The sequence below is a fragment of the Oryza glaberrima genome, chromosome 4 (genome assembly GCF_000147395.1).
Source record: "Oryza glaberrima chromosome 4, OglaRS2, whole genome shotgun sequence".
In the NCBI taxonomy this organism is placed as follows: Eukaryota; Viridiplantae; Streptophyta; class Magnoliopsida; order Poales; family Poaceae; genus Oryza; species Oryza glaberrima.
The window spans coordinates 1,348,231-1,373,563 of NC_068329.1; the positions used below are offsets into that span (position 1 = coordinate 1,348,231).

At 39.8% G+C, this 25,333-nt stretch overlaps 2 protein-coding genes and 1 pseudogene across 2 annotated transcripts; 1 reads left to right on the forward strand and 2 right to left on the reverse strand.

Annotated features, from left to right (window-relative positions):
- Positions 1-4,041: 4,041 nt before the first annotated feature.
- Positions 4,042-10,457, reverse strand: LOC127771442 (receptor-like protein 13). The gene is made up of 3 exons (XM_052297357.1): positions 10,016-10,457; positions 8,770-8,919; positions 4,042-6,058 (listed from the first exon to the last, which is right to left on the reverse strand). Exons 1-3 carry the CDS (start codon positions 10,434-10,436, stop codon positions 4,221-4,223), a joined length of 2,409 nt encoding a protein of 802 aa, XP_052153317.1. The 5' UTR covers positions 10,437-10,457; the 3' UTR covers positions 4,042-4,220.
- Positions 10,458-18,368: 7,911 nt separating this feature from the next.
- Positions 18,369-19,699, forward strand: LOC127770132 (protein ALP1-like; annotated as a pseudogene).
- Positions 19,700-21,431: 1,732 nt separating this feature from the next.
- LOC127770134 (putative receptor-like protein kinase At3g47110) lies at positions 21,432-25,016 on the reverse strand. Its single transcript, XM_052295803.1, has 2 exons — positions 22,493-25,016; positions 21,432-21,844 (listed from the first exon to the last, which is right to left on the reverse strand). The coding sequence occupies exons 1-2, from the start codon at positions 25,014-25,016 to the stop codon at positions 21,432-21,434; spliced, it is 2,937 nt and encodes a 978-aa protein (XP_052151763.1).
- Positions 25,017-25,333: the final 317 nt, after the last annotated feature.

Here is a 25,333-nt window from a genome sequence, read left to right on the forward strand (position 1 = left end):
GGTGAGGAAGAAAACAAATCATAGCACACACATATGTGAAAGAATTTGTTCCCACGACCTCCATTTTACCGAAATAACATGTTACAGAGAGATTTTTGAAAGTTACATACAAGTTATACTATAGTTATAGTGTAATTACATGCAAGTTACAGTGTAATTACACTACGATTATACTGTAATTACATCTGTCAAATTTTTGGGGAAAAATTTTTCGACAAATATATAGCAAAATCGATATCGCTGAGGTATAACACTTTAGCACCATAGAGAAGGTCAGAGAAGGTCAGTGCTACTTACCTTGGTGTTGAGCTATGGACCCAAAAAAAAAAGAGTAAATTTCACAAAACTACAGATGCTTTGATCAAACTATCACAAAACTACAGATTTAAGAATGTATTTCACAAAACTACATATTTAGAGTCAAATTTATCATGGAACTACAGATTTAAGGTATTATATCACAAAACTATTGATTTAACTACTATTTTATCACAAAACTCCACATTTAAAAACTATTTTATCATAAAACTACAGATTTTATAACTAATAGTGCTATGATCTAAACTCTAGAATATGTAGTTCTTTGATAACTTCATCACTAAATCTGTAATTTTGTGATATGGTGCATTAAATCTGTAGTTCCGTAAAATGTTTGATGCTAAATTCGTAGTTTTGTGATACACATTCTTAAATCTGTAGTTTTGTAATAATTTGACCTAAGTATCCGTAGTTTTGTGAAATTTACTTTAAAAAAAAGAGGAGCAGAACCATTTTGCTAGATTCCGCAGCTTGCCCACCTCGTGCAGACCGGACCACATTTCCATAAACAGCTTCCATCCCACCGGTTCCACCACCATTGGTTTGATCTTGGCCGCCAACGACCCCATGGACGCTTGATAGTTGTGTTCTCCACTCGAATCGCCTTCGTCCCATGGATGTGACCAAGTCCCACTGCTGGAGAAACCCATAATAGTCTCGGTTAGCAACCCTCTTTAGTCCGGGTTACAAACCGGGACCCCAAATTATAAACTAAAGATGCACATCTTTAGTCCCGATTGACAGTGCCACGTGACTGGTACTGTTACCAACCGGGACTAAAAGTCCTTTTTTACCATTTTTTTAATTTGCTTGCATGTTATCAAATAATCTCAAATTCATTCACAGAGCAAGCAAATTATCAGATAATCACAAATTCATTCACAGAAATATTCACAGATACGTTCACAAATCAGAAATATCCAGAGCTCTAGAACAAATCATCAAGAAAATCAAGAACATTCACCGCTGCCGCCCGGCCTCCCAACCCGCCGCCTCCCCTCCCGCCGTATCTGGCAGAGGGGAGGGCGAGGCCGCTTCCCCTCTGCTATCGCCCGGTCTCCCATCCTGTTGCCTCCAATCCCACCAGATATGGCGGAGGGGAGGGCGAGGCGGCCACCTCTGCTACCACCCGGCCGGCCTCCCATCCCGCCGCCTCCCCTCCCACCGGATCTGGCGGAGGGGAGGGCTAGGCTGCCGCCTGGCGTGGACGTCGCCGCTTCCGCCACCCGGCCCACGCGCCGAGATAGATAGAGAGCAAGAGAGAGAGAGAGGGAGCGAGACAGAGGCGTGGGAGATAAAATAAGGACGTGGGAGAGAGATCTTTAGTCTGGGTTGGTGATTCCAACTGGGACTATAGATCGTTGGGGGGCCTACACGGCTTGAAATTTAATGAACTGGGAGTACAAATAATTTTTAGTCCAGAGACTAAAGATCATAAAGTGACATTGGGATTTTAAAGCAGGGCTAAGAAATATTCTTTAGCCCTGGTTCCTATTCGAACTAGTACTGTTGTGATTTTTTCCCAATTCACGAAAGATCAGTTTTTCAGTAGTGTCCGCAAGCTGTTCTCCATATCCTAAGACTTGAAGATGCCCACATGAAGTGTAGTGGCCGCCCGACCGCCTGCGAAGACACTGTATCTATGTGGGACTTTAGTTGCAAGCGGAGTGCTTGGACCCCTGCACACAGCCATTTTGGTGGTATGTGAAAACGCTTTTAATTTCCTATAAGTGTATGGATTTGATCTATGTTCGTTTCTATTGTACTAGAAAAAAAAATTGTACTCTTCTTGGTGAAGCAGTCAATGACTTTAGTATATATAATCAAAATACTCTATTCCTCATCCAAATTTCATTATGTGGATGACATCGTGGCTTATGTGGACAGAGTACCAATTTACTAGTGAAATCCTATGGTGACGGTCGATGTCCAAGAAGAGCAAACTCCATGGCGGTCATCAAGACATCGATTTTCTGCGCCTCATTGTTGAGCTTCGCTCATTACTGGGAAATACCTGAATCCACGCAAAAGCATGTTTCTCGGTCATCGTCCACCGATTTCGTCGGATCCCAGTTTCCACTGCAAAGGTACAACTTGTAATTATCTCATATACTATTATTTGATTGATAGAACCTGTAGTACTCTTCTGGTATCTTTATTTTCATCCCTTTGGATCTTTCATGTGTATATAAGGATTAGACTATATGGATTTGATGTGAATCTGCCAACCAGCCATAGGTGAATGACGACGATGGTAGCTTCACACTGCTCTTACCCTGTTGTCCAAACCGATCTGCCATGAGGCCCATGAACAGAGTACATGTATCTCTGTTTTTTGGGGGCACTTCTACGTGTTGTTTACAATTTGAGATGATCAGTTTCCATCCATATGGTCACTGCTCCATGTAATTGGTTGTGCGGCTTCTACCTAATACTACCTTTGTGTTCAGGAATTGAAACCTGGACGAAGGAGTGCACAAATCGAGGATTGATTATTGGAAAAAGAAAATATTGATGCTTTTTTTTTTTTTGACTGGGACTGTTCTCTTCCGAGCATCATGAAGACTTAGCAAAAAAAAAAAAAAGTAGTGAGTCGGTCACAATTGAAACTACTGAATTGGAAACTACTACTGCATATATGTCTGAATTTTTTGTTTCAGTTACAGGTATTTGGTTTATGTAATTGAAGGAGTTCCACAAGTAAGTTCTCTTTGGTCATATTTGTTGGGTATTTCTGTTCCTATGGAATCGGATAGTTTTGCTGCCATGAAGCTATCCAATGATTTTCAGCTTTTGGTGTGTTAAGACATTCAGGTAAGGCTGCTGTTAATATAGTAACTTCATCCAGCCTGAAACAATGGTAAACAAATAATGTTTTCCTCTCTTGTTAATCATAATATCTTAGTGCGCAAGTATCACTGATTTATAATTTGACATGATCAGAAAATTTTGCTTTTTAAGAGCTCGCTCTGAGGAACATGATTTACTACTCAGCTATATACATAACGTACTTCATTATCACATTCTTGCGGTTAACAGAAAGTAAGAAACTAGATTGAGCTTACTGCTAATGAGGTACTTCTTGAAGTAGTTGTACTGTACGATAAGGAATGAAGACATGGCATATGCGATGAGTTTATACTTTCAAGAATAAATTAATTTTCTAATTTTTCTTAGCATTTTGTTTATTGAAGCATGTAATTAATTTTGACAGTTTTGTCGACTGATTAGTTATAATAAAAACTTTTTCACTACATAACGCCTCTTTGACAATATATTTTAGTTTTCTATTTGTTTCATTTGATATTTGGACAACAAGAGCAAATAATTCTTCCAAAAGCTTATGCATATCCAATTACATTCTTTCTGCAATGCTATTGGATTAGATGAACACATTAGATAATTATGAGAAAAAACCTTTTTCTTCTTCCCCATTGCCCAAGCAACGTGCAGGGTATCATCTAGTTTCTAGATATGAGACAATACTAATCGTCACTATTCATCGAATGGGTATATATGGTCAAAGTTGTTTGACTTATCTTTGATGATAGTAGCATGGCACTGACATAATAACAGTGTTCTCATCTTCTTTTTGTCTTTTCAGTCTGTTATTCTATTCATATGCCAATTTGTCAGGTAGCAGCAGGAGATACCAAAATTTTTAAATTTTGTTACCTTTGGTACCTCTCCAGTACCGTAAAATTTTGTCAGCAGTTTTTGGACTTCAAAACAACCAGTTTCCAATGTTGAGTGAATAAGGAGTTACTAGCTTTTCCATCAAAAGGAATTCTGTAAATTAAACTTCTCTTGCAAAAATCTGTTCAATGCGGAATACTGTATTGTAATAGAAACAGAGCAAAAAATTGCTTGATATTGTAGTTGAGGGCACAAGTGGCTTTAAATCAAGGCACAAGAATCCAGCCCATCTTAGACATGCATCCATCCATGAAGCTGCAGAGCCTGCTCCTGAAGGCTGTATTCCATATAAGTAATGCAATGATGCCCCAAAAGCCAATGGCGAAGGACCCAGCAACGAAGGACCAGTAGATCAGCGGCGTGTCCATGGTATCCATTGACAACAACTGATGCATCTCATCATCACTGTCATATGAGTGGTTCGAGTTCATCAGACAAATCTTGTCAACAATTTCTCCACAGAGGTTCTCATTCCCTTCGAATGCCGTTCCGTTCAACGTACAAAGCTGTGATTCAAAGGGAATCTCACCGGAGAGATTGTTGTATGCAACACTGAAGAAGCTCAGGAAGGAGAGATTGGCCAGCTCCACTGGGACACTCCCATTGAGATGGTTGTGTGAGAGGTCCATGCTCTCCATTTCAAGCAGGTACATGAATGTGTCAGGTATCGAACCAACAAGCTTGTTGTGTGATAGGTTGAGCGATTTGAGTTGCCTCAAGAACCCAACAGGGCTAGGGATGGTTCCGGATAGCCGATTCATAGACAAATCTATGCCTGTCATGAGCTCCAAAGGCATTCCCATGTATGTCAAGCTCTCCCCTTTCGTCGTGAATTCGACATATGTCTGTCTTCTCTGTGTGATGTTGCCAAATGGATCATCCTCATAGTACATTGGCAGCTCTGACCAGAAAACACTGTATAAGCAACCTGGTATCTCACCAGAGAACCGGTTATTAGAAAGATCTATGAAGTGGAGATTGTTGTTGAGGCAAATATCCCAAGGAATGACACCATGAAACTGGTTTCCTCCAAGAAGGAGAGCACCAAGCTTCTCAAAGTTGAGGAGGCCTACTGGGATTACACCAGATAAACGGTTATACCTCACATTGAGATTCTCAAGGTTGGTGCAGTTCATAAGCAGAGGCGGCAAACCACCGGATAGTTGGTTGTTTTCAACGCTCAGGTGAATCAACTGCCCTGGGATCCAATGGAAGGGTGGCATAGGCCCGGTTAGGTCATTGTGTGAGAGCAGAAGGGATGTCAAAATGGATGCATTCCCTATAAATTCCGGCGATATCTCCCCGTCAAGCCTGTTAAATGACAAGTCAAGAACTTGCAATGATGACACGGCTTCTGCTAGTGATGGAACTCCGCCATGTAGCATGTTGGAAGACATGTCTAGGTACTTCAGATATGGAAATAGACTTCCAAGGTTGTATGGCATTGGCATTGATATCATGTTGTTAGACAGATCAAGCACCTCCATTGATGACGTAACGTTGGCTCCGAGATTACCAGTGTCAAGGAAATCCATGCTATTACCACGCAGCAAGAGGAAACCTAAAGAAATGTTATACAACAACATCCAAGATGGGATTCTCCCCTGGAGTGAACATATGGAGAGATCAATCCCAGAGAGGCTCACTTGGGCTGATAGAAAAGTTGGGATGATCCCGTTGCTTCTCTTGTTGACAATACTATTGCTTAGATTCAAGTATTCGAGCTGGAATAACGGTGTCCACCTCACAAGCTCTGTATCGATTTCTAGTTTGTAGTTGTTCGAGAGGACGATGCTGTGGAGCTCAGAGTTGTTAGCCAAGGACGAGAAGTCAAATGTGCCAGTAAGATTGTTGTCCCCAAGATGTACTTCTTCTACTTGGGTTAAGTTGCTTAGTAAATTTTGTCCAATCTCACCTGTGAGAAAATTTGATCCCATGTCCAAGTATACCAGGTGCTGCAATTTCCCCAAGCATGGATTAATTACTCCTTGTATCATGTTAAAACCAACGCTTAGATATTTTAGTTGATGGAGGCCACAAATACCTGTGTAAATTGGAGCCGGAGCCACATGTTACTAATTGATATAGTTTTAACATGAAGATCAAATGAAGAGTTGATTTGAAGAAATTGACCTTTTATATTTTCCTTTTAAAATACAGGTTTTTAAAACCAAAAAACAACATGTATACTTTCTAAAAATGTTTTTCCAAATTCAAATGAAGGGCTTATTCGGATTGAAGGAAAAACAAAAGGAAGGATTAATTCCATCAAGTGCCATTCAGTTTGTAGGAACTGGGAATAGGAAAACCAAATGATTTTTTCCTTTCCCTCTAAGTTGTAGAGAGAAAACACATGAAAATTTCTATCCACTCAAACCTTTTCGAAATTCCTATGGATTCAAATGTGTATACATTCTGATTCCTCCACTTTTCATATTCCTATGACTTCAAATTTCTCCAAACCGAACAAGCCCGAACTAGTCTTCTATGGAAGTGAAGTCACTGTCACTCCTTTAGTTTCCTCTGCTAAAACAATTTGGGGTATTTCCTCCGGTACGTTAATTTTTTACAATGCATAGTTTGAACATGTACTTGTGAGAGGGGAATAGGAGATTAGGGACCGGGCACCCGATTTTGGGGTGTACTTCCCTACTGCACTGTTTACTCTCTGCGTGCTGTAGGATGCCTATTTTAGATTATACAGGCCCACACTAACCCCTCTCTCTTGTATCCACATGCGAAACTATAACTCATTATCAAGCTTTCAATGATGTTTTCTCAGTAATTACTTATCGAATCTATGATATGATTATACTGTGATATTCATTGACAACTAAATCTTTACAACAAGATCTTACTCGATTATATGTTAATAAAAAAATATGTGTCCCAAAAAATCGAGTGTTTTTTTATCATTTATAGAAAATTATTTTGTCACTTGGTCAAATGCTTCAATTCGAATTATCAAAGGTTTTAGTCATGCAACACTAAAAAAATACTGATTATAGCACCAATAACTACACAAAACATTAAATCCCAATGAAGGAAACGCAAAAAAAAAACGAAATATATGATATATTTGCAAATACTTATTTTGTTGAAACATTTATATCACTCAAAAAACATTAAGTGTAACTAGAGAAATATCATAAAAATACTTGCTAGAATATTGAAAAGAACACTGTGAGCAACATTTATAAATAACAAACTGAAATATCAAGGAATACTTATTGAAACATACAAATAAAACCGTGTGCATCATTTAAAAGTATTGACTGCAACAATAGAAACTAAAAAAACAAATATAATCATATGAAATCTTACTGTAAATATTTTATTGCAACGAATACAATAATGCGACCGGACTATAGAATGGACAAGTGTAAGTGATTTAAGAGAAAAAATCGTTCAAAATTTGCTACAAGGTTGGCATACTTGCCTAAGATGGAGAATGAGAGGGAAAAAAAGGTGGGGCAGTGGAGGTGCCTAATATTAGTGATTCCATTGGGTGACCCTTGAGAAGTGATGTGACCAAGACCCATGTATCATTCCTCATTGGTTCTATGCATGTTATAGTGAAGCCAGACATGAAGAAGAATTATCAGCATATAAGAAGAGATGTGAGACGAACAGTGCAAATTGGCTCTAAGTTGATTGAAATCAAACCGGCATAGTTTTGAATCTTCTTTGTTTACTTTTGGATCAGTACAACTCCAACACGTATGCTTATATGTGTTGCATTGAGCTGTTCCAAGATTGGTGTCAGTTTGGCAAGGCAATTAATTAGCGGCATCATTACCGGTTAATTAGGGAATTAGCTTAATTAAATTATAAATAAGTTTGTTTGGTTTTTGGGCCTTTCCCTGTGTGGTAGGCCGGTGCATGTATGGGTCCATGGTGCCTGCGAGCACTTTAATTATGCTACGTAATTGGTCCTGGAAGAGGAGGATTTTTTCGTGTCGTTCTGTTGAGAGTTCTCCAGGAAAGCTGATGGCGATCCCATCTGCGAATTGAGATTATTGCTGCCGCCGTGAAGGTTGGAGAAGAAGCTAGGTCTGGAGATTATTTTCCTGGTCTTGCTACTTGGTACATGTTAATGCCCTTTCTTCTGATCGTGTAGAAAGCACGGGTAGAGGATTATTTTATCTAGTGTTTGGTCTTCAACTGTTATAAGCTGAGCTCTTGATTATTTGATTTGTTTGCTGCTGAATTTTATCTATATATGCAAGTCTGGTTAATCCATCAGTGCTGAGATTAATTATTAGACTTGTGATTTTTATTAGCTGCTGATTCAGATGGTTGGTGATCTCACGCTGCCTGACAAGTTCAGAAAGTTAATTTATTAATTGCTATTGGTACCGTGAAAGAGATAGAAAAAATCAGGGCATTCGCTGCCGGGTGTTCATCAGGAAGCATTTTTCTTATTTGTTAATCAGGTAAGATGATCGAGCGTTCATCGGCTAGCATGGGATTATGGGAAAACCCAGATAAAGCTGAAGCCACACATTTATGTGGGATCAATTTCTCTATAATGGATGATTTTCTTACTACTTGTGATCGATGGTTATTTCGCTTTTTATAGTTTTGTGTTCTATGATGTACCGTGTGCGCTTGTGAATTTGATTAATTTGGGCATAGAAATTTTTTGGATGGAATATTGCTATACTTTACAAATGATACTAAACCATATATATGAAACTGGTTGTATATTATCGATACAACTATATTAAAAAAAGATTGAGAAGTCGATCATACCGTTGAGCTCATGTAGTTTATTGCTGGACATGTCAATAACCTGCAGGGACGTCAAATTGGAAATCCAGCCTGTGGTGGTGATCTCATTCCCGGCTAGGTGCAGCTCCGTAAGTGCGGTTAAGTTGTTGAGAACAGCACCGACAACCATGTCTGTCAGCAGAAATAGTGGTATATGTTAATGTCCTAATCATTAGTTAATCATTTTTATTATATAGAAGACCCACGTATATGTGTGTACTTAGATTACATACACACAAAGTGTAAGCTCTTAGTCCCTCCGTCATATAAAATAAAAGATTTATCTATTCCATTATCTAAAAATATAAAATAAGAAAATATAAAATAAAAGATTTTGGAGGGATATGACACATCTTACGACTATGAATCTGGACATGCTCATGGAGCATGTCCAGATTCATAATCTTAGTGTCACATCCCTCTAAAATCACTTACATTACGGGCCGGGGGGAGTATATCTATTAACATATACCATCCTTATTCTTTAATATATAACGCTTTGACTTTTTATAAACGTTTAATCATTTAAAAATTTTGTGTAAATATAAAAAATTAAACCATGCTTAAAGAAGATTTGACAATAAATCAAGTCTAAAAAAATAAATGATAACTAAACATTTTTTTAAGAAAAACGAATGATCAAAAATATTAAACAAGTCAATAGCTTGATATATTTAAGAACGGAAGAAGTAATGAAAGAGGCTTAAGACCCTGTTTAGATGGGACTAAAACTTTTAAGTCCCTGTCACATCGAATATTTGGATACTAATTATAAATATTAAACGTAGACTATTAATAAAACCCATCCATAATCTTGGACTAATTCGCGAGACGAATCTATTGTGCCTAATTAATCCATGATTAGCATATATGATGCTACAGTAAACATTCTCTAATTATTGATTAATTAGGCTTAAAAAATTTGTCTCGCAAATTAGCTTTTATTTATGTAATTAGTTTTGTAAGTAGTCTATATTTAATACTCTAAATTAATGTCTAAATACAGAGACTAAAGTTAAGTCGCTAAAATTCAATTGAAAGCGTGACATGTTGTCCCATCAACTTATTCTCAAATGGAAATCTTTATAATCCATCCTCTATCAAACCCCCCTGATGATAAGAGAGACGGGAAAAAACAATATAAATATTACATCGGGCTTAAACTAAATCTACTATTTTATATATGAATTTAGACATATTTGTAAATATAAACTTAGTATTAACTTACCTGAGCGATTAGCAGCTGAAAAGCTAGTGATTTGATTGCCGGAGAGGTCGAGCTTCTCTAGCGCCGTGAACGGCGCAAGCACGGCGGCGTCCACGGCGCCGGCGATGCCGACTCCGGGGAGCGACAGCGACACAACGCGGCGGCCACCAGCTGCTTCTCGTCGTCGGCCGGCGACGCTGCATGTGACGCCCTCCCAGCGGCAGCAGTCCACGGCCTCGTCCCAATCCAACCGTCCGTTGGAGGAGAACTCAGGGCCGATGAGCGGCTGGATGCGGCGTAGGAGGGCGTGACGCTCGCCGTCGCTGCAGCTCCGGCAAACCTTGGTCGTCGTCGGCAGTAGGAGAAGCAAAGACAAAGTGGTGAAAAGTTTTATCGCCGTTCGCCGGCGGCAACACCACGGCGACCGTGTTCGTGTCGACATAACCAGATGGAGCTAAGCCTAACTGAGACGACGCCAGAGAAGACTAGTAATGGCACTACTGCCGTCTGTTTGTTTGTTTCAATTAGGCCCGATTTAGTTCCACACAAAAACTTTTCATGCCGTCACATCGAATGTTTAGACATATGCATATATTATTAAATGTAGAAAAAAAACACTTACACAGATTATATGTAAATCGTGAGACGAATCTTTTAAGCCTAATTAGGCCATGATTTGATAATGTGTTGCTACATTAAACATTTGTTAATAATGAATTAATTAGGCTTAATAAATTCATCTCACAGTTTACAGGCGGAATATGTAATTTGTTTTGTTATTAGACTGCGTTTAATACTACAAATGTGTGTCCGTATATCTGATGTAATATGCAAAAACTTTTCACCCCTGAAACTAAACAGGGTCACCAATGTCACAATCATGGTCATCCATCTCAAAGTCTGTCCACTAGCAGGAGTCAATTGACTGATTTTTCTATATGTATAGATAACCTCTTACCCGGGGCACACGTTGTGCAAGCAAGCAACCGGCTGTGTTCTCTAATATGTTTGGATCTAAGGCTAGCAGGGGCCTAGCCTAGCCTGGCAAGGCCAGTCGTTTGGAATCAGAAAAAAAATCCTAGCCCATGGGGGCGAGCTAGCCCATAGGAGCGAGAAAAGGCTGGCTCACAAGGGAGAGCCGAATCGGCTCGCCTCCGACGGCAAGCTCGCGCGAAAAAAATCGTTGATAAGGATGAAGCGATTTTTCTCAAAAGTTGTTGCTTTCTTCAACAACCAGTCCCCCAATTTCGTCCTCCTCCTCCACTCTTCGCTAAAGAATCGGGCTTGCAGATCTCGTCGCTCTCTTCCCCCACTCTTGGCTGAACTATAGGGCTCACAGATCTGGTCAATTTGCAATCATCCTCCTCCCCTTGCAGAACTGTCAGGTAATCTCGTGCCCATATAAAAATGCTGTAGAGCCTCCAGTCTCCACGCAGTAAATCGAAGAGCAAGGCCAACTCGATTTGAGGAGAGCTTGTTCTTGCAGAAGTTTGCTGCTGGACACATGATTGCTCGTGGTGAGAGCTGAGAAGCTCCTAGATTTGATTTCTTCCGCCGGCGGCGCCTCGTCTATCTAGAGAAGCTCCCAAATTTGATTTCTTCCGCCGACGGCACCTCGTCTGTCTAGATTTGTAGGTACGAGGACCTTTTTCTTTTATTATATCTCTCCATCTTCCTGCCATGGATGGATGTATGCGAGCTGTATATGTTGCTTCATGTACTATTTCCACATCCAGTAGTCTTGCTTTGGGCCTTTGGTGCTAGATTCTGATTTTGCATTAATGGGGATTGTCAATGGTATGTGCAGTAGTAGCTAGGAACTTTCTGGCCGTCGGCACCAATCAAGAGTAGAAGTATGCATTATACATTGATGTTTGGTATTTGCTCTTTAGACCGTCATTTGTCCATTAATTTTTTCCCTTGTGTTCATATTATTTGACACTGCCGTATAGCCGTACTTCTATATAGTGTTTGATTAATTGGTACGAAAAACAGGATTCAGAACAAACATGAGTTGCAATACAGGAATAAAGGTGCTTTTATCGATCAGCACCTAATAAGTATTTATTATGTTGATACATAGTTTTATTTTGTTATGCTCGTTCCTTTTTTTCTGGCGCATTTACTTTATGCATATTACTCTGCATGTAATCCAATCAGTATTCATTTTTTTATATTTTTATTTATAGATGGATGGCAGTGCACTAATTAATAGAAGAATTGCATTCTTCAGTGCATTCTTAGTGGCATACTGGACATTGATCATATATAAGCGCAAGAATAGTGACCCTATTAGATACTCGTTGTTAGAGAAAAATAGAGAGAGGATGGTCTATTTACAAAAACTCTATTGTGGTGAGGAGAGACATTGTATCTGTGAACTACGTATGGGTAAAACCGTGTTCTTTAAACTATGTTATAAGCTGCGTAGTATGGGAGCATTGAGAGATACTTGGCACTGTACTGTAGAGGAACAAATTGCCATGTTTCTCACTACGGTAGGACATCACAAAAAAAATGGTGATATTGGCTTTCACTTCACAAGGTCTGGTGAAACTGTGAGTCGGTACTTCAATAAAGTATTATATGCAATCGGGCATCTTGGACCAGAAATGCTTAGGCATCGCACGCATGATACGCCATCAAAGATTTTGGGCAACCAAAGGTTTTATCCTTATTTTAAGGTATAACTTTATTCACATTTCATCTAAAATTAAAAACATGTTGGAGTTTTGCATGTACTTACTTGGTTGGTAATTGAATGGTCAGGACTGCATTGGTGGCATTGATGGGACCCATGTTCCATGCAATGTTCCATCTCGAATATCAGATAGATTCCGGGGTAGAAAGCCATTTCCTACACAAAATGTTCTTGCTGCTGTTGACTTTGATTTGATGTTTACATATATTAGTGCTGGTTGGGAGGGTTCAGCACATGATTCAACAATACTGAGACACTCTCTTGAGCATCCTAATGGCCTACGAGTCCCTGAAGGTTGCTGCACCTCTAATAATTTTATATCTCAAATATAACTTATGCATACACCTAGTAGAATTGATCATGCTAATGATATTATAATAGGGAAGTACTATCTTGCGGATGCTGGGTATGCTACTAGGAGAGGATTCCTACCACCGTTTCACCAAACCCGATACCATTTGCGTGAATGGAAAAGCAATAAACCCAAGACACCAAATGAACTATTCAACTTAAGACACTCCTCTCTCTGTACTACTGTTGAGAGAGCGTTTGGAACTCTAAAAATCCGATTCAAAGTTCTTACAACTAGGCCATATTATCCTTTTCAATCCCAAGTAAGGGTTGTCATAGCATGTTGCATTCTTCACAATTGGATCTTGCAAAATGGTGGTCCTGATGAGCTAGTCTATTCTGAGTGAAGATGGTTTGAAAATTACCCAAGATCACCAGGGCGAGTTCAGCGTGATTTGCGTGAAGAGCAAAGAGAGGTGCTGCGAGATAGAGACAATATGGCAAGAAGGATGTGGAGAAATAGACATAATGTTAGGCATGGATGATTTGTGCTGTGAAATTCTGTTCCTGCATATATGTTTTTATCTTACTTTAGGAACAAACTAGTCCATACAAAGAATAATGTATGCTTGAATTGTATTGCACTGTCATGCTGTGTATGCTTCCTATATTTACATGATTTAAGTGGCGGAACAACTGAACCATGTCATTCTTGACTTGTTATCATAATGTTTTATACTTTTTGCAGCAATATGGCAGGGAACAATGTGGTTTGGCAGCCCCAGGTTGTTGACGAAATGTTGCGATACTACAAGGAGAAGATACTGGCTGATGGAAGACAACTTGTATTTAAAGAAGTCCATCATGAGGAATGTGCAAAGCAAATTAATGGCAAGTATCACACAAACTTCACAAGTCGACAAATTTATCACAAGTTTCACAAGTTGAAGGCTCAGTGGAAGGTGATTATGGAGGCAAAGAATTTGAGCGGGGCCAATTTTGATGACGTTGAGAAAAAAATCCTATATGATGAGACTGAAGTTGTTCGAATGACTAATGTGAGTGTTCTAACTATTCTTTCCTAGCAAATAACTATCGTGTTTACACTATATGGATGTCTATGTTTCTTACCATTTTATTGTCATGTGTAGGCCAAAGATAAAAGGGCTAAATTCATTAACGTCCCCATACGTTGGTATGATGAAATGGAGTTTATTTTTCAAGACAAGCATGCAACAGGGGAATTTAATGTTCTGCAAACACCATATGACCGTCCAATGGAAGATGATGATTTTATTGGTGATAAAAATGGCAGTCCTGGTGATGTTGACCCTTCATCAAATTATGACTCAGATTGTCTTCCAGATCAAGAGAACAATACTGGAAGTAGCTCATCTTCTAGGCGTGCAAAAGGTAGAAAAACTGATAAAGGTAAAAGAGTTAGAGCTGATGATAATGTGGTTTATGAGATAACAGGGGCTATGGATAATATGTCTGAAATCATGCGTTTCACACATATGACACATCCAAATGAATCCCTATTCAAGATAATTGATGAGATGACGGAATACCCTGTCATGGTTCGATTTGAGCTGCAGACTTACCTCGCGACCCATGAGAATATAGCTGCCATGTTGAAGGGTAGACCACTGGATTCTATTAAGGAATATGTGGCACAATGGATAATACAAAACTATCCAGCTGCTATGTAATTTCTTTGCTGAGATGTTTGAATAATTACTATGCATTCAAGCTAAATAGTTTAAGAATGAAACGTGCAGTTTAGATATTATTTGAATAATTGATATGCTTTGGTTCGAACTTGTAATAAAGTAGTTCAAAAAGATATTTGATTGTTTCAAGGAATTCTTTTAGCATATAGCTTTGCCCTTTTTACTACTTCTATCCGTACTATTCTTGTGGCCAAGTTAACTGTGAAAGAATCTGTAGTGTTCTTGTGACAAAGCCATCAATTAAAAAAATTTGATCTGTGTGCAATATTATTTTGCTCAATATGAAAAGAAGCGGCACAAAATACTCTAAAGAGCAAGATAATTCGTTGAAGGAACCAAACGGCTAGCCACTAATTCTTGCCATAGAAAGCAAACCAACCAAACAAAGGGTATATGGCAAGCCTGGCAAGCTGGCAACGAGTTGGCTTGCCCTTACCCAGCTAGGCTAGCTGGGCAATAGAACCAAACAGACCCTAAAAATTCGGGCGATGTATGTTTCACCGTATTATAGAAAACAGTTTAGCCATTGTTAAACATTTCACTCTCACGCAGGGAACATTAAGATTTCATACGTTGAAACATTAAATAGATCCACAAGAACTTGAAGAAAAAAAAAGTGAAACATCATCAACACACCCGGTGCAACATTCCGATCCAACTTAAAAAATCAAAATGCACCGGGTTTATTTATGGTGTTTAAAAGAATAAAAAATTGCAAAAACTAGAAAAGTAGAAAATCGCAAAAATGTACCGGCCAAGATCTTCTTCTTCCTCCTCTCATACGATGATGAGTTGGCATCCTCCCTCCTACCGGCCGGTGCATCTCTATGATCCACTGCCTGCCTTGTACAACTCGCTTGGCTGGCATGGATGCTCCAGTGAAGCGGGAGAAGCCGTAGTACAGTTCAAAAGCAGTGAGCAAGGAGGTTAATTTCATTGCTTTGGGAAGGCATGAAGCACACGAGCAATCTCATTAGAGTGGAATGAGTGGATAAGAAGGAAGATTAGACTGCGGGTCCCCATTAGTCTCCTCCAGTCATGCATGTGGGAGGATGGACCAATAGAGCGTCCGATCTTTCTCTTGCGCATCGGGTGCTCGAGGGGAGTCATTTTCGTAAGATTGGTTGGATTCGCTCGGGATTCGATCACCACAAATTTATAAACTATTCTAATTTATGCTAATCGACCAGTTCTAAGCACTAGTAGTTCCTGATGGTATATCTGAGCTAAAAAGTAAAACTTTCATGCCTTTTTGTAATTATCTTTTCATCAAAATATATTTATTGGAAGCACATGGTATTACAAATTTACAATTGGATATCAGGTTTTGCCAAACATTTTGTGGTCAAAGGATTAAACCAACTTCTAAGGGCAAACACAATGTGCTTAAAAAGCAGGTAATAAGCAATAAATGCACTCATCCAACCAGGTAATAGCCATTGTAGGGGCAGATAACAGCAAGAACCAGGCAGTAGTGCTATTGCCGGCAAGAGGCAAATAAAATATAGCATGTGTACAGTGATTTCAGAGAGTTGCACTAAAATAATAAAGTAGCAGTTAGCCGTTACATTTGTAGCCGTTGCAACTTGTTGCAACAACGCTACAACCTCATCCCTCTACAAATACAAACACAACTCAGTCATTTTCTGCATTTCATTAAACAAGATGGATCCTCCCAACAGAGGTTTTATGCACATGCTTAGCCAGGGCTCCCAAAGCCAAACTTCTGGAAATGGTAGCCAAAACTCCACTTCTCCACAGTTCCCCTCAATATTCTCCCAATCCTAGTTTTCTCAATCCTGAACACCCACATTTTAGAACTTCCATCCTTTTGGGGCTCCAACCAACTATAAACCATATGGCAATTCTACTCCAAGCTTCCACGGTTTTCAGCAGCAAGCACATTGGTTACACTCTACACCAATGAGTTTTCAAGGTTTTCATCCTCCGGATAATTGGGTGTACTCACCTAATCAAATTACTGGGTCTGCTTCTTCCCACGGATCAGAATCAGCCTCTCAGTGCCCTGCAAGATATGAAGAGAACAATGTGGTTTATATCGAAGAGTCAAGTGACAACAGTCAAGAGGCAGGGAGGAGAGGAACACGAGTCAACTGGACTAAAGAGGAAAACATAAGACTCCTTAGCTCTTGGCTGAATAATTCAGTGGATCCCATAAATGGTAATGATAAGAAGGCAGAATACTATTGGAAGGCTGTAGCTGCAGAGTTTAACAGCAATAATATCTAGAAGTAACCGCAAAAGGACAGTTGTGCAATGCAAGACACATTGGGGTGGTGTTAAGAAGGAAATTGGAAAATTTTGTGGAGCTTATTCTCGAGCTAGAAGCACCTTCAGTAGTGGATATTCTGATGATATGATCATGGAGAAAGCTCATATTATGTTTAAGTCAGAAAACAATGAAAAACCTTTCACATTGGAGTATATGTGGAGAGAACTGAAAGATCAACCAAAATGGCGAAGGGTCTTAGAAGAAGATAGTAAGAATAAGAGGACTGAAATCTCTGAATCAGGTGCATACACATCATCGTCCAACCAAGACACGGAGGAGGAGAACAGACGCAAAGAGAAGCGCCCTGAGGAACAGAAAAAAGCCAAAGCCAAGTTAAAAGGGAGAGGTAAAAATGTCGCACCTTCTCCTTTGGGGGACCAGCCATGTCAAGACTTTGTTCTTTACAATGAAGCTATAAAAGTGAAAGTAGAAGCAATGCTGAAATCTGTAGAAGCAACATCGAAATCAGCTGAAGCAAAGAAGGAATACACAAAAATGGAGAAGTATCAAACATACTTAAAATTGTTGGACAAGGACACTTCAAATTTTAGTGATGCAAAACTGAAGAGGCATGAAGCTGTCCTCGAAAAGCTAGCTACAGAACTTGCTGAAGAATAAATGATCACCAAGTGATGTTGTATCCCTGTTACTTAGTGTGTCACTATGTGGTCTATGATCAATTTGCTGCTAGGATTTAGACTTAGCAATTATTAGACTTGTGAACTCAGTGTTAAGTTTGTAGGCTAAGTAAATGTTGGATTGTGAACCTAGTGAATGATGGTTGTATCTTTGTACCTGTAGAAGATGTTATGTACTGATAATATGTAGCCCACAGTCTTAATTGAACTTATTTGAAATTGTTGGCCTATAATTTCTTAGCACTTGATTTAACAGCAGCCTGCAAAATACATATGTAGCAGCAATAATTAGCACAATTATTTATAATCTTGCTATTGTGATAGTTTAAAATAGTTGTAAAGCAAGACATAGATGTTTATAAAACTGTTGTTTCAATATATAAAAAGCAAGACATGGATGTTTATAAAACTATTGTTTAAATATATAAAAAGCAAGACATGGCTACTAAGAATCTAGCTGTTGGAATACATCCAAGCAGCAAGGCATGCCTGCTGAGAATCTAGCTGTTGGAATACATCCAAACAACAAAGTCATGACATAGTTGTATAGAATATAGCTGTTGGAAACTAGCTGTTGGAACAAAAGCAACACTGAGATGTTAGCACATATCCATTCAGTTGTATCTTCTATAAAACAGGGTATGCAGTTCAGCAAGATATATATACCATTGCCTTTAATTCAGTTCATTCTCAACAAAGCCACCTAGTTCCCACAAAGATGTCTAGTGATTCACAAGTCCATTCTAGTCATTCTGATGAGTCCATCACTAGTGAGAATTTGGAAGATATGATGTGGGAAGAAATTAATGATCCTACTGAAGCTCAGCTAGAAGCCCGGCTTGAAGCCCAACTTGAGATGAAATTGATGGCACGCCTAGCTGGGAACTCTAATCAGCGTGGAGGCTACACACGTAGGTACATCAGTAGAGATCATGAAGACGACCACAACAGGTTATTTGCTAAATATTTTTCAGACAATCCTTTGTACACCGATGATCAATTCCGTAGGAGATTTCGCATGAGGAGGCATCTTTTTTTTGCACATTGTACAAGCTCTTGGCGAGTGGTCTCCATATTTTTGTCTTAGGACAGATGCATTTGGAAAGGTGGGTCTTTCACCATTTCAAAAATGCACTGCTGCCATGCGAATGTTGGCATATGGTACTCCAGCTGATCTTATGGATGAGACTTTTGGGGTAGCTGAAAGAACAGCAATGGAGTGTATGATCAATTTTGTTCAAGGTGTGAGGCACATATTTGGTAAACAATATTTACGTAGGCCTACCGAAGAGGATATTCAACACTTACTTCAGTTTGGAGAGGCACATGGATTTCCTGGCATGTTGGGTAGTGTTGACTGCATGCATTGGGAATGGCAAAATTGTCCGATTGCATGGAAGGGGCAATTCACACGTGGTGATTATGGGGTACCCACTATCATGCTTGAATCGGTTGCCTCAAAAGACTTATGGATTTGGCATGCTTTTTTTGGTGCCGCTGGTTCAAATAATGATATTAATGTGTTAGACCAATCCCCATTATTTACTGATGTCCTACAAGGAAGAGCACCTCCTGTTCAATATACTCTCAATGGGTCAGATTACAACATGGGATACTATCTAGCTGATGGTATCTATCCAGAGTGGGCAACATTTGCCAGATTAATCATCAAACCACAGAGCGCTAAGCATAAATTGTATGCACAACGTCAGGAATCAGCTAGAAAAGATGTGGAAAGAGCCTTTGGGGTTCTACAAAAACGTTGGGCCATAATACGTCACCCGGCAAGAGTTTGGCAAAGAGAAGAGCTAGCAGATATAATGTATGGTTGTATTATTTTGCACAAGATGATAGTTGAGGATGAGAGAGGTTCCTATGACATACCGGATGACAACACATATGAACAAGGTCAATTCTCTGCTCAGATAACAGGACTTGACCACGGACCAATATATGGATTTGCAGAGGTACTAGAGAAGAACAGGGCTATTCATGATTGATCTACACATCGGCGTCTCAAGGAAGATTTGATAGAGCACATCTGGCAGAAATTTGGAGGTCAACCACAACAAGATTAGAGTGTATTAACTTACTATCAACCTTGTACTTTACTATTTTCATATCAACCTTGTACTGTAATATTTTCATGTCAACAGATTTGGCTCAATTACTTGTTTTTGCAATATACTTGTATTACTTTGCAATCTACCAGATTTGTCTCAAAGCACTTATCTTAATATGTCACATATTGAACCAGAACAAACAAGAAACAAATAATCACACATGAACAGTGAGGCATAAAATGCATGCAAGTGGGTGAAAGGGGGCTTACCAAATGGTCTACTTTGCAATCTACACCGATCTTTCAGATCCGATGCACATAGCCTCTGGATGAGGACTAGAAGCCGAAGCCGACGCCTCCCATGACCTATTCAGCCTCCACAACGATGGCAGAAATTTGGGGGGAAGAACCCGTCGATGCGCCTGAGGGGTGGGGTGGAGGTGGAAGGGGAGGGGAGGGGGTAGTGGCGGCGATTAGGACGACATCAAGTCGGAGTCGGCCGGAATCGATGGCGGCTTTGATGGAAGGATTTTGGATCGGGATCGGAAGAGAGTTGGATGGAGAGGCGCTCCGGGATAGGGAGCTGCTCCTCCGCCGGCCTGGGTTGCTTGGCATTGAGGCCTCGGAGGCCGGCCTGATGCGGCGGCCGACTACTCCGGATCAAGCGATGCAAGCAGCGGCGACGATGGAGTTTCTTTCTTTTTTTTTTTTGGATAAGGCAACGATGGAGTCGAGACTGGGGATCGCATCGGCCGCGGGAGGAACTGAGGAAGTCACGGGAGGTTGGGGGTAGCGATTTGTTTTATTCCGTGGGCCCCATCTTAATTCCTTCTCTCTATTCTCATACATTGTGATGGCTAATTTAACTACATACTCACTGACACATGGTCCCACACTAATACCCACTTCCATATTATACATTGTTGTTGCCCTAAAGAGATTCAAGATCTGGACAGCTAATAAGAAGAGCACATAGTTTGGCCAGAAAGTAACTGTCAATTATTTTATTTCCATGGTATTGTACAACTATTCTATTATACTAGATGGATACCCCGCGCGTTGCTGCGAGATATTTGGATAATACATTCATATTAATATTTGTATTGGCTGAAAAAGAAGAACAAAAGTACAAAGAAAATAGAAAATGTGTTATTACTAGACGATTAACTGAACTAAAACAACTGATCTCACAAAGCCCTTATCCAGGCCTAGATGGGCCAAACAAAATGAAAAAAGCTAACTGGGCTGGATAATAAGGTGTGTATTCATCCAATGATCAGGAAAAAAAATGGGATCAGATCAAACGGCTTAAAAGTGCTGATGATGTGGATTAACATGGAGCAAGCTTTATATGAGTAAATGCTCTAACGTGTACCAACCATACAGGAAGAAGGGATTTCCTTCTCTCTCTATTTATTTTTCAAAAAAAAAATGCACCATTGGTACAAGAATTTGGGAGCTGTGTGCTTTTAACTATTACAAAACTTTCAGCCCATGGGTATATTAACTCGGTAAGTATTTATATAATTACATTTGAGTACAATATCTTAAAAATTGACCGTGCCAGTAAGAGTGAAACAACCTTTTTAGCTAGATGTGCTCTTCGTCAGTGTTATCATCTCCATTCTTAACTAATTAGAACTACAACACTGAAAACTAATTTTATAGTTGATGTGATGCTCCAATTGGCCAGCACAGCAAACCATCTCCTTCAACAAATCAAGGTGTAGACACTGCGAGAGACTTCAAAAATTTCTCATTGATCCGCTTCAGCCGAGACAGTGCATCGTGCATACTGATGCGTGAGTCAGGGGACTCCCGAACGCAACATAATGCAACATCCACCATGGGAACTAAAATAGTCTCCAACAGCAGTTTCGAGTCCACAGTATCAACCTGCTGTTGTTGCTGCCCATCAGCTGAGGATTCTCCAGAACCTGCTTTGATCATAAACCGCTTATCAACAACTTCATCAGCTTGGTGTGGAATTGACACTCGAGCCCATTTTTCCAGGTTCATCTCTCCTCCAAACATTTGATCTACAGGACTCTTTCCTGTGATCATCTCTAGGAGCATTATCCCGTAGCTGTAGACATCACCACTTGTCGATGTTTTGGCTCCATATCCGTATTCTAGATGAATAGATAAAAAAAATCAAATAATGAGAAACAGAACAATTTTACAGCCCTGGTGGACTTATCGGGAGATACACAATTTTCAATTTAAAGTTTGATATCTATAACAGGAAATGCCAAGTTTTACATTACAAAACATACTACTCCCTCCATTAAAAATAAGTTATTTCTAGAGTTAAAAATTTAGTCTAAAGTAAGCCGATTTCTGCCCTTTTATCTACCCACTATGCATAAATGTATAAGTTTTTTTTCAATTTAGTACACCCCCTTACTGATCACCTTAAAATACTATCTTTCTATTAATGAGGGACACATACTTTGACCTTTTTAACTCTTCACTACTAAATTTTCTACGGAAAGTAGGAATCAACTTATTTTTGGACTAAGAGAGTACCTCTTGGTACCACCTTGAAGATCATAAAATTTCACCAAGAAAGATATTATATTTTTAGTATAAAAGGTTATTTCTCTTTCTTTCCCACCTTCCCCATTATAATTCTATGATCCTTTGTAATGTTCATTACAAAATAGAAAAGTTCAATTGTCTTAAGCCCACGTAATTCATGTCAAGAAAAGTAAAAAAAGGTTATTGAGGGCTACACTACAAAATTAATCACATCATGTATAGAAAGGAAGAGCTAGCACCTGGAGGTATATAGCCTATGGTACCCTTCATATTGTGAGTGGTAGAAACAGATTCCTCATCTCTAACACATGTTTGTGTGTGCAACCTTGCAAGCCCAAAGTCACCAATCTTGGCTGTCATGTCACCATCAAGTAGAACATTGCTTGGTTTGATGTCACAGTGCACAACTTGACCCGCCCTGCATGATCCATCATGCATGTACTCCAAGGCACTTGCTATGTCAATGGCGATAGAGAGTACTTCAACTGCACTGAGCCCTCTTTCGCTATCTTCATGACGCCTTGGGCCATGGATCCAATCCTCAAGGCTCCCATTTGTCATGAACTCGTACACCAATGCACGGAATTCATTTCCAGTGAAGTCTATACTTGAGCATAGTGTCACTAGCTTTACTAGGTTCCGATGCCGTATAGTGCTTAGGATCTCACACTCTGCAACCCAGCTATTGGTTGCACCAATCTTGTTAAGATCTAGCACTTTGACAGCAAAGGGACTAGTTTCATGTAAGACAGCCTTGTACACGGAGCTGAAGGAACCAATACCAACGAGGTTCCTTTCATTAAAGTTTTCGGTTGCATGGAATAGTTCTTCATAAGAAACAAGTGGGTAGAGTTTTCTCTTGAGTATCGAATCATCAATTACAGTTCCAACCTTTGTCACATCAATCCGCAAGCATTTTGATTTCCATAACATGAACATGACACCCACAAAGATAAGTAAAGTGACTGTTGATGCTATTGGAACTGCTAATACAACCACTAGCTTACGATGGTGTTTGGAGTATGATCGGAATCCCGTTGACTCCATGTTATATAGCTCTGCATTACCATGGATGTCAACAGCAGAGCTGTTCTTAAAGATACCCCCACTTGGCACCAGACCCTTCAAATCGTTGAAGGAGAGGTTCAGCTTCTGAAGAGCTTGCAGCTTTTCAAGGCCTTCTGGTATACCTCCAACCAATCGATTGTTGGAGAGGTCTAATATTTGCAAGCCCTTAAGATTCTTGATTTCTCTAGGAATTACTCCAGAGATTGCATTGCCACACATGGACAGAGACTGAATGCTTTGGCACTTCCCAATTGATGTTGGGATACTGCCATCTAGCAAATTGTAGGATAAATCAATGGCGACGATGTTCCCCAATCGACCGATGCCCTCCGGTATTACACCGGTAAGTGCATTGTATGACATATTTAGTATAGAGCTAAGGCTGGTAAGGCTAAAAACTGTGTCAGGGATACTCCCATTGAGGTTGTTACATGATAAGTCTAGAGAAAGTATGTGGCTCAGGTGGCCCAACTCCTTTGGAATGCTACCCGCTAGTCTATTCTTGCTTATGTCAAGCATTGTCAATGCAGTAAGATTTCCGAATTGTGTGGGAATTGGCCCAGGTAAGTTGTTTCCTGATAGCCCAAGCGCATTTAGATCCTTGAGATAGCTGATCTCCAATGGGATTTCTCCATCTAGTAGGTTATCAGTCATGTTTAGCAATGTTAATCTAGTTAATCGCCCAATCATTGGTGGTATGTGTCCAGTGATCCTATTGCCACCAATGTATAGATTTTCAAGAGAACTTGATAGATTACCGATTGAATCAGGGATCTTACCCACAATTTGGTTCTCATAGATACCAAGGTACTCGAGTTTAGTACTGTTTGTGAGATCGTCCAGTATGCTTGTGGTGTGAACAATTTGGTTAAACCCTATATTGTACCAAACAAGCTTGGAAAGACGTTGGAGGCCTGGAGGGACCTTGCCAGTGAGGAAATTGTGTGATATCCTTATGCTATGGATCTTAGTTATGTTGTGGAGAGATGGCGGGATATGCCCGGTGAGCTTGTTGTAGCAAACAATGAAAATGTGGAGTTTTGGTAGCCCTAGACTAATATCATTGGGTATCTCCCCATGTAACTTGTTCATTGCCACTGCGAAAAAGGCTAGGTTGGAGATGTTGTAAAGCTGTCTTGGAACTGTGCCTGTGAGGTTGTTTATGGATAGATCAAAGTACTGGAGATGGCGAAGGTGACCTAATTCTTTAGGAATTTCTCCAGCAATAGTGTTTGTACTAGCATCAAGGGTGGTTAATTGTGACATGTTACCAAGAGATGGTGGGATTGCACCAGTCAACTGGTTCTGTCCAAGTTTTAGCATCTTAAGATTTTGCAGAGAGTGAAAGCTAATAGGTATCATACCCGTGATGCTATTTGCTGATAAATCTAAAGTCACAAGGTGGGTACAATTGGTGAGACCTGAAGGAATGGATCCACTAAAATGGTTGGAGCTTCCATTTAGTGTCTCTAGCAGGGAAAGCCTGCCAAGCTGATCAGGGATATTGCCAATGAACCTATTTTTTTGTAGATAGATGGATTGGAGGGCTGAGAGGTTACCTATGTCAGGGCTTATTTGTCCAGCCAAATTGAGATTCTGTACATCGAGCACGGAGACTCTACCTTGGCGATTGCAGCGCACACCGGCCCAAGAACACACAGAGGAGCCTTGGTTCCAGGATGATAGTGCAGCCATGGGGTCATCAGTGATGAGAGATTTGAAAATGAGCAGGGCATCATGGTCTGTATAATTGCTGTGGGCAGCTGATTGAGATTTTGTAGTATCAATTAGCAGGAATAACGCAGTGCATACAACAAGCAAGGTTCCAGAAATGTAGTGCAGGCTGGTGCTCATGATGAATTTATGATGTGGCAATAAAATTTTTGAAAAACCTGGAATGATGCACAATACAAAGTAAGATCACAAAGGAAAGAACATCATATTTAGTACAGCTAGAACAACAAAAAAGAGTTGAAAGAAAAATGAATTGAACAGTTTAATCACTTACCAAC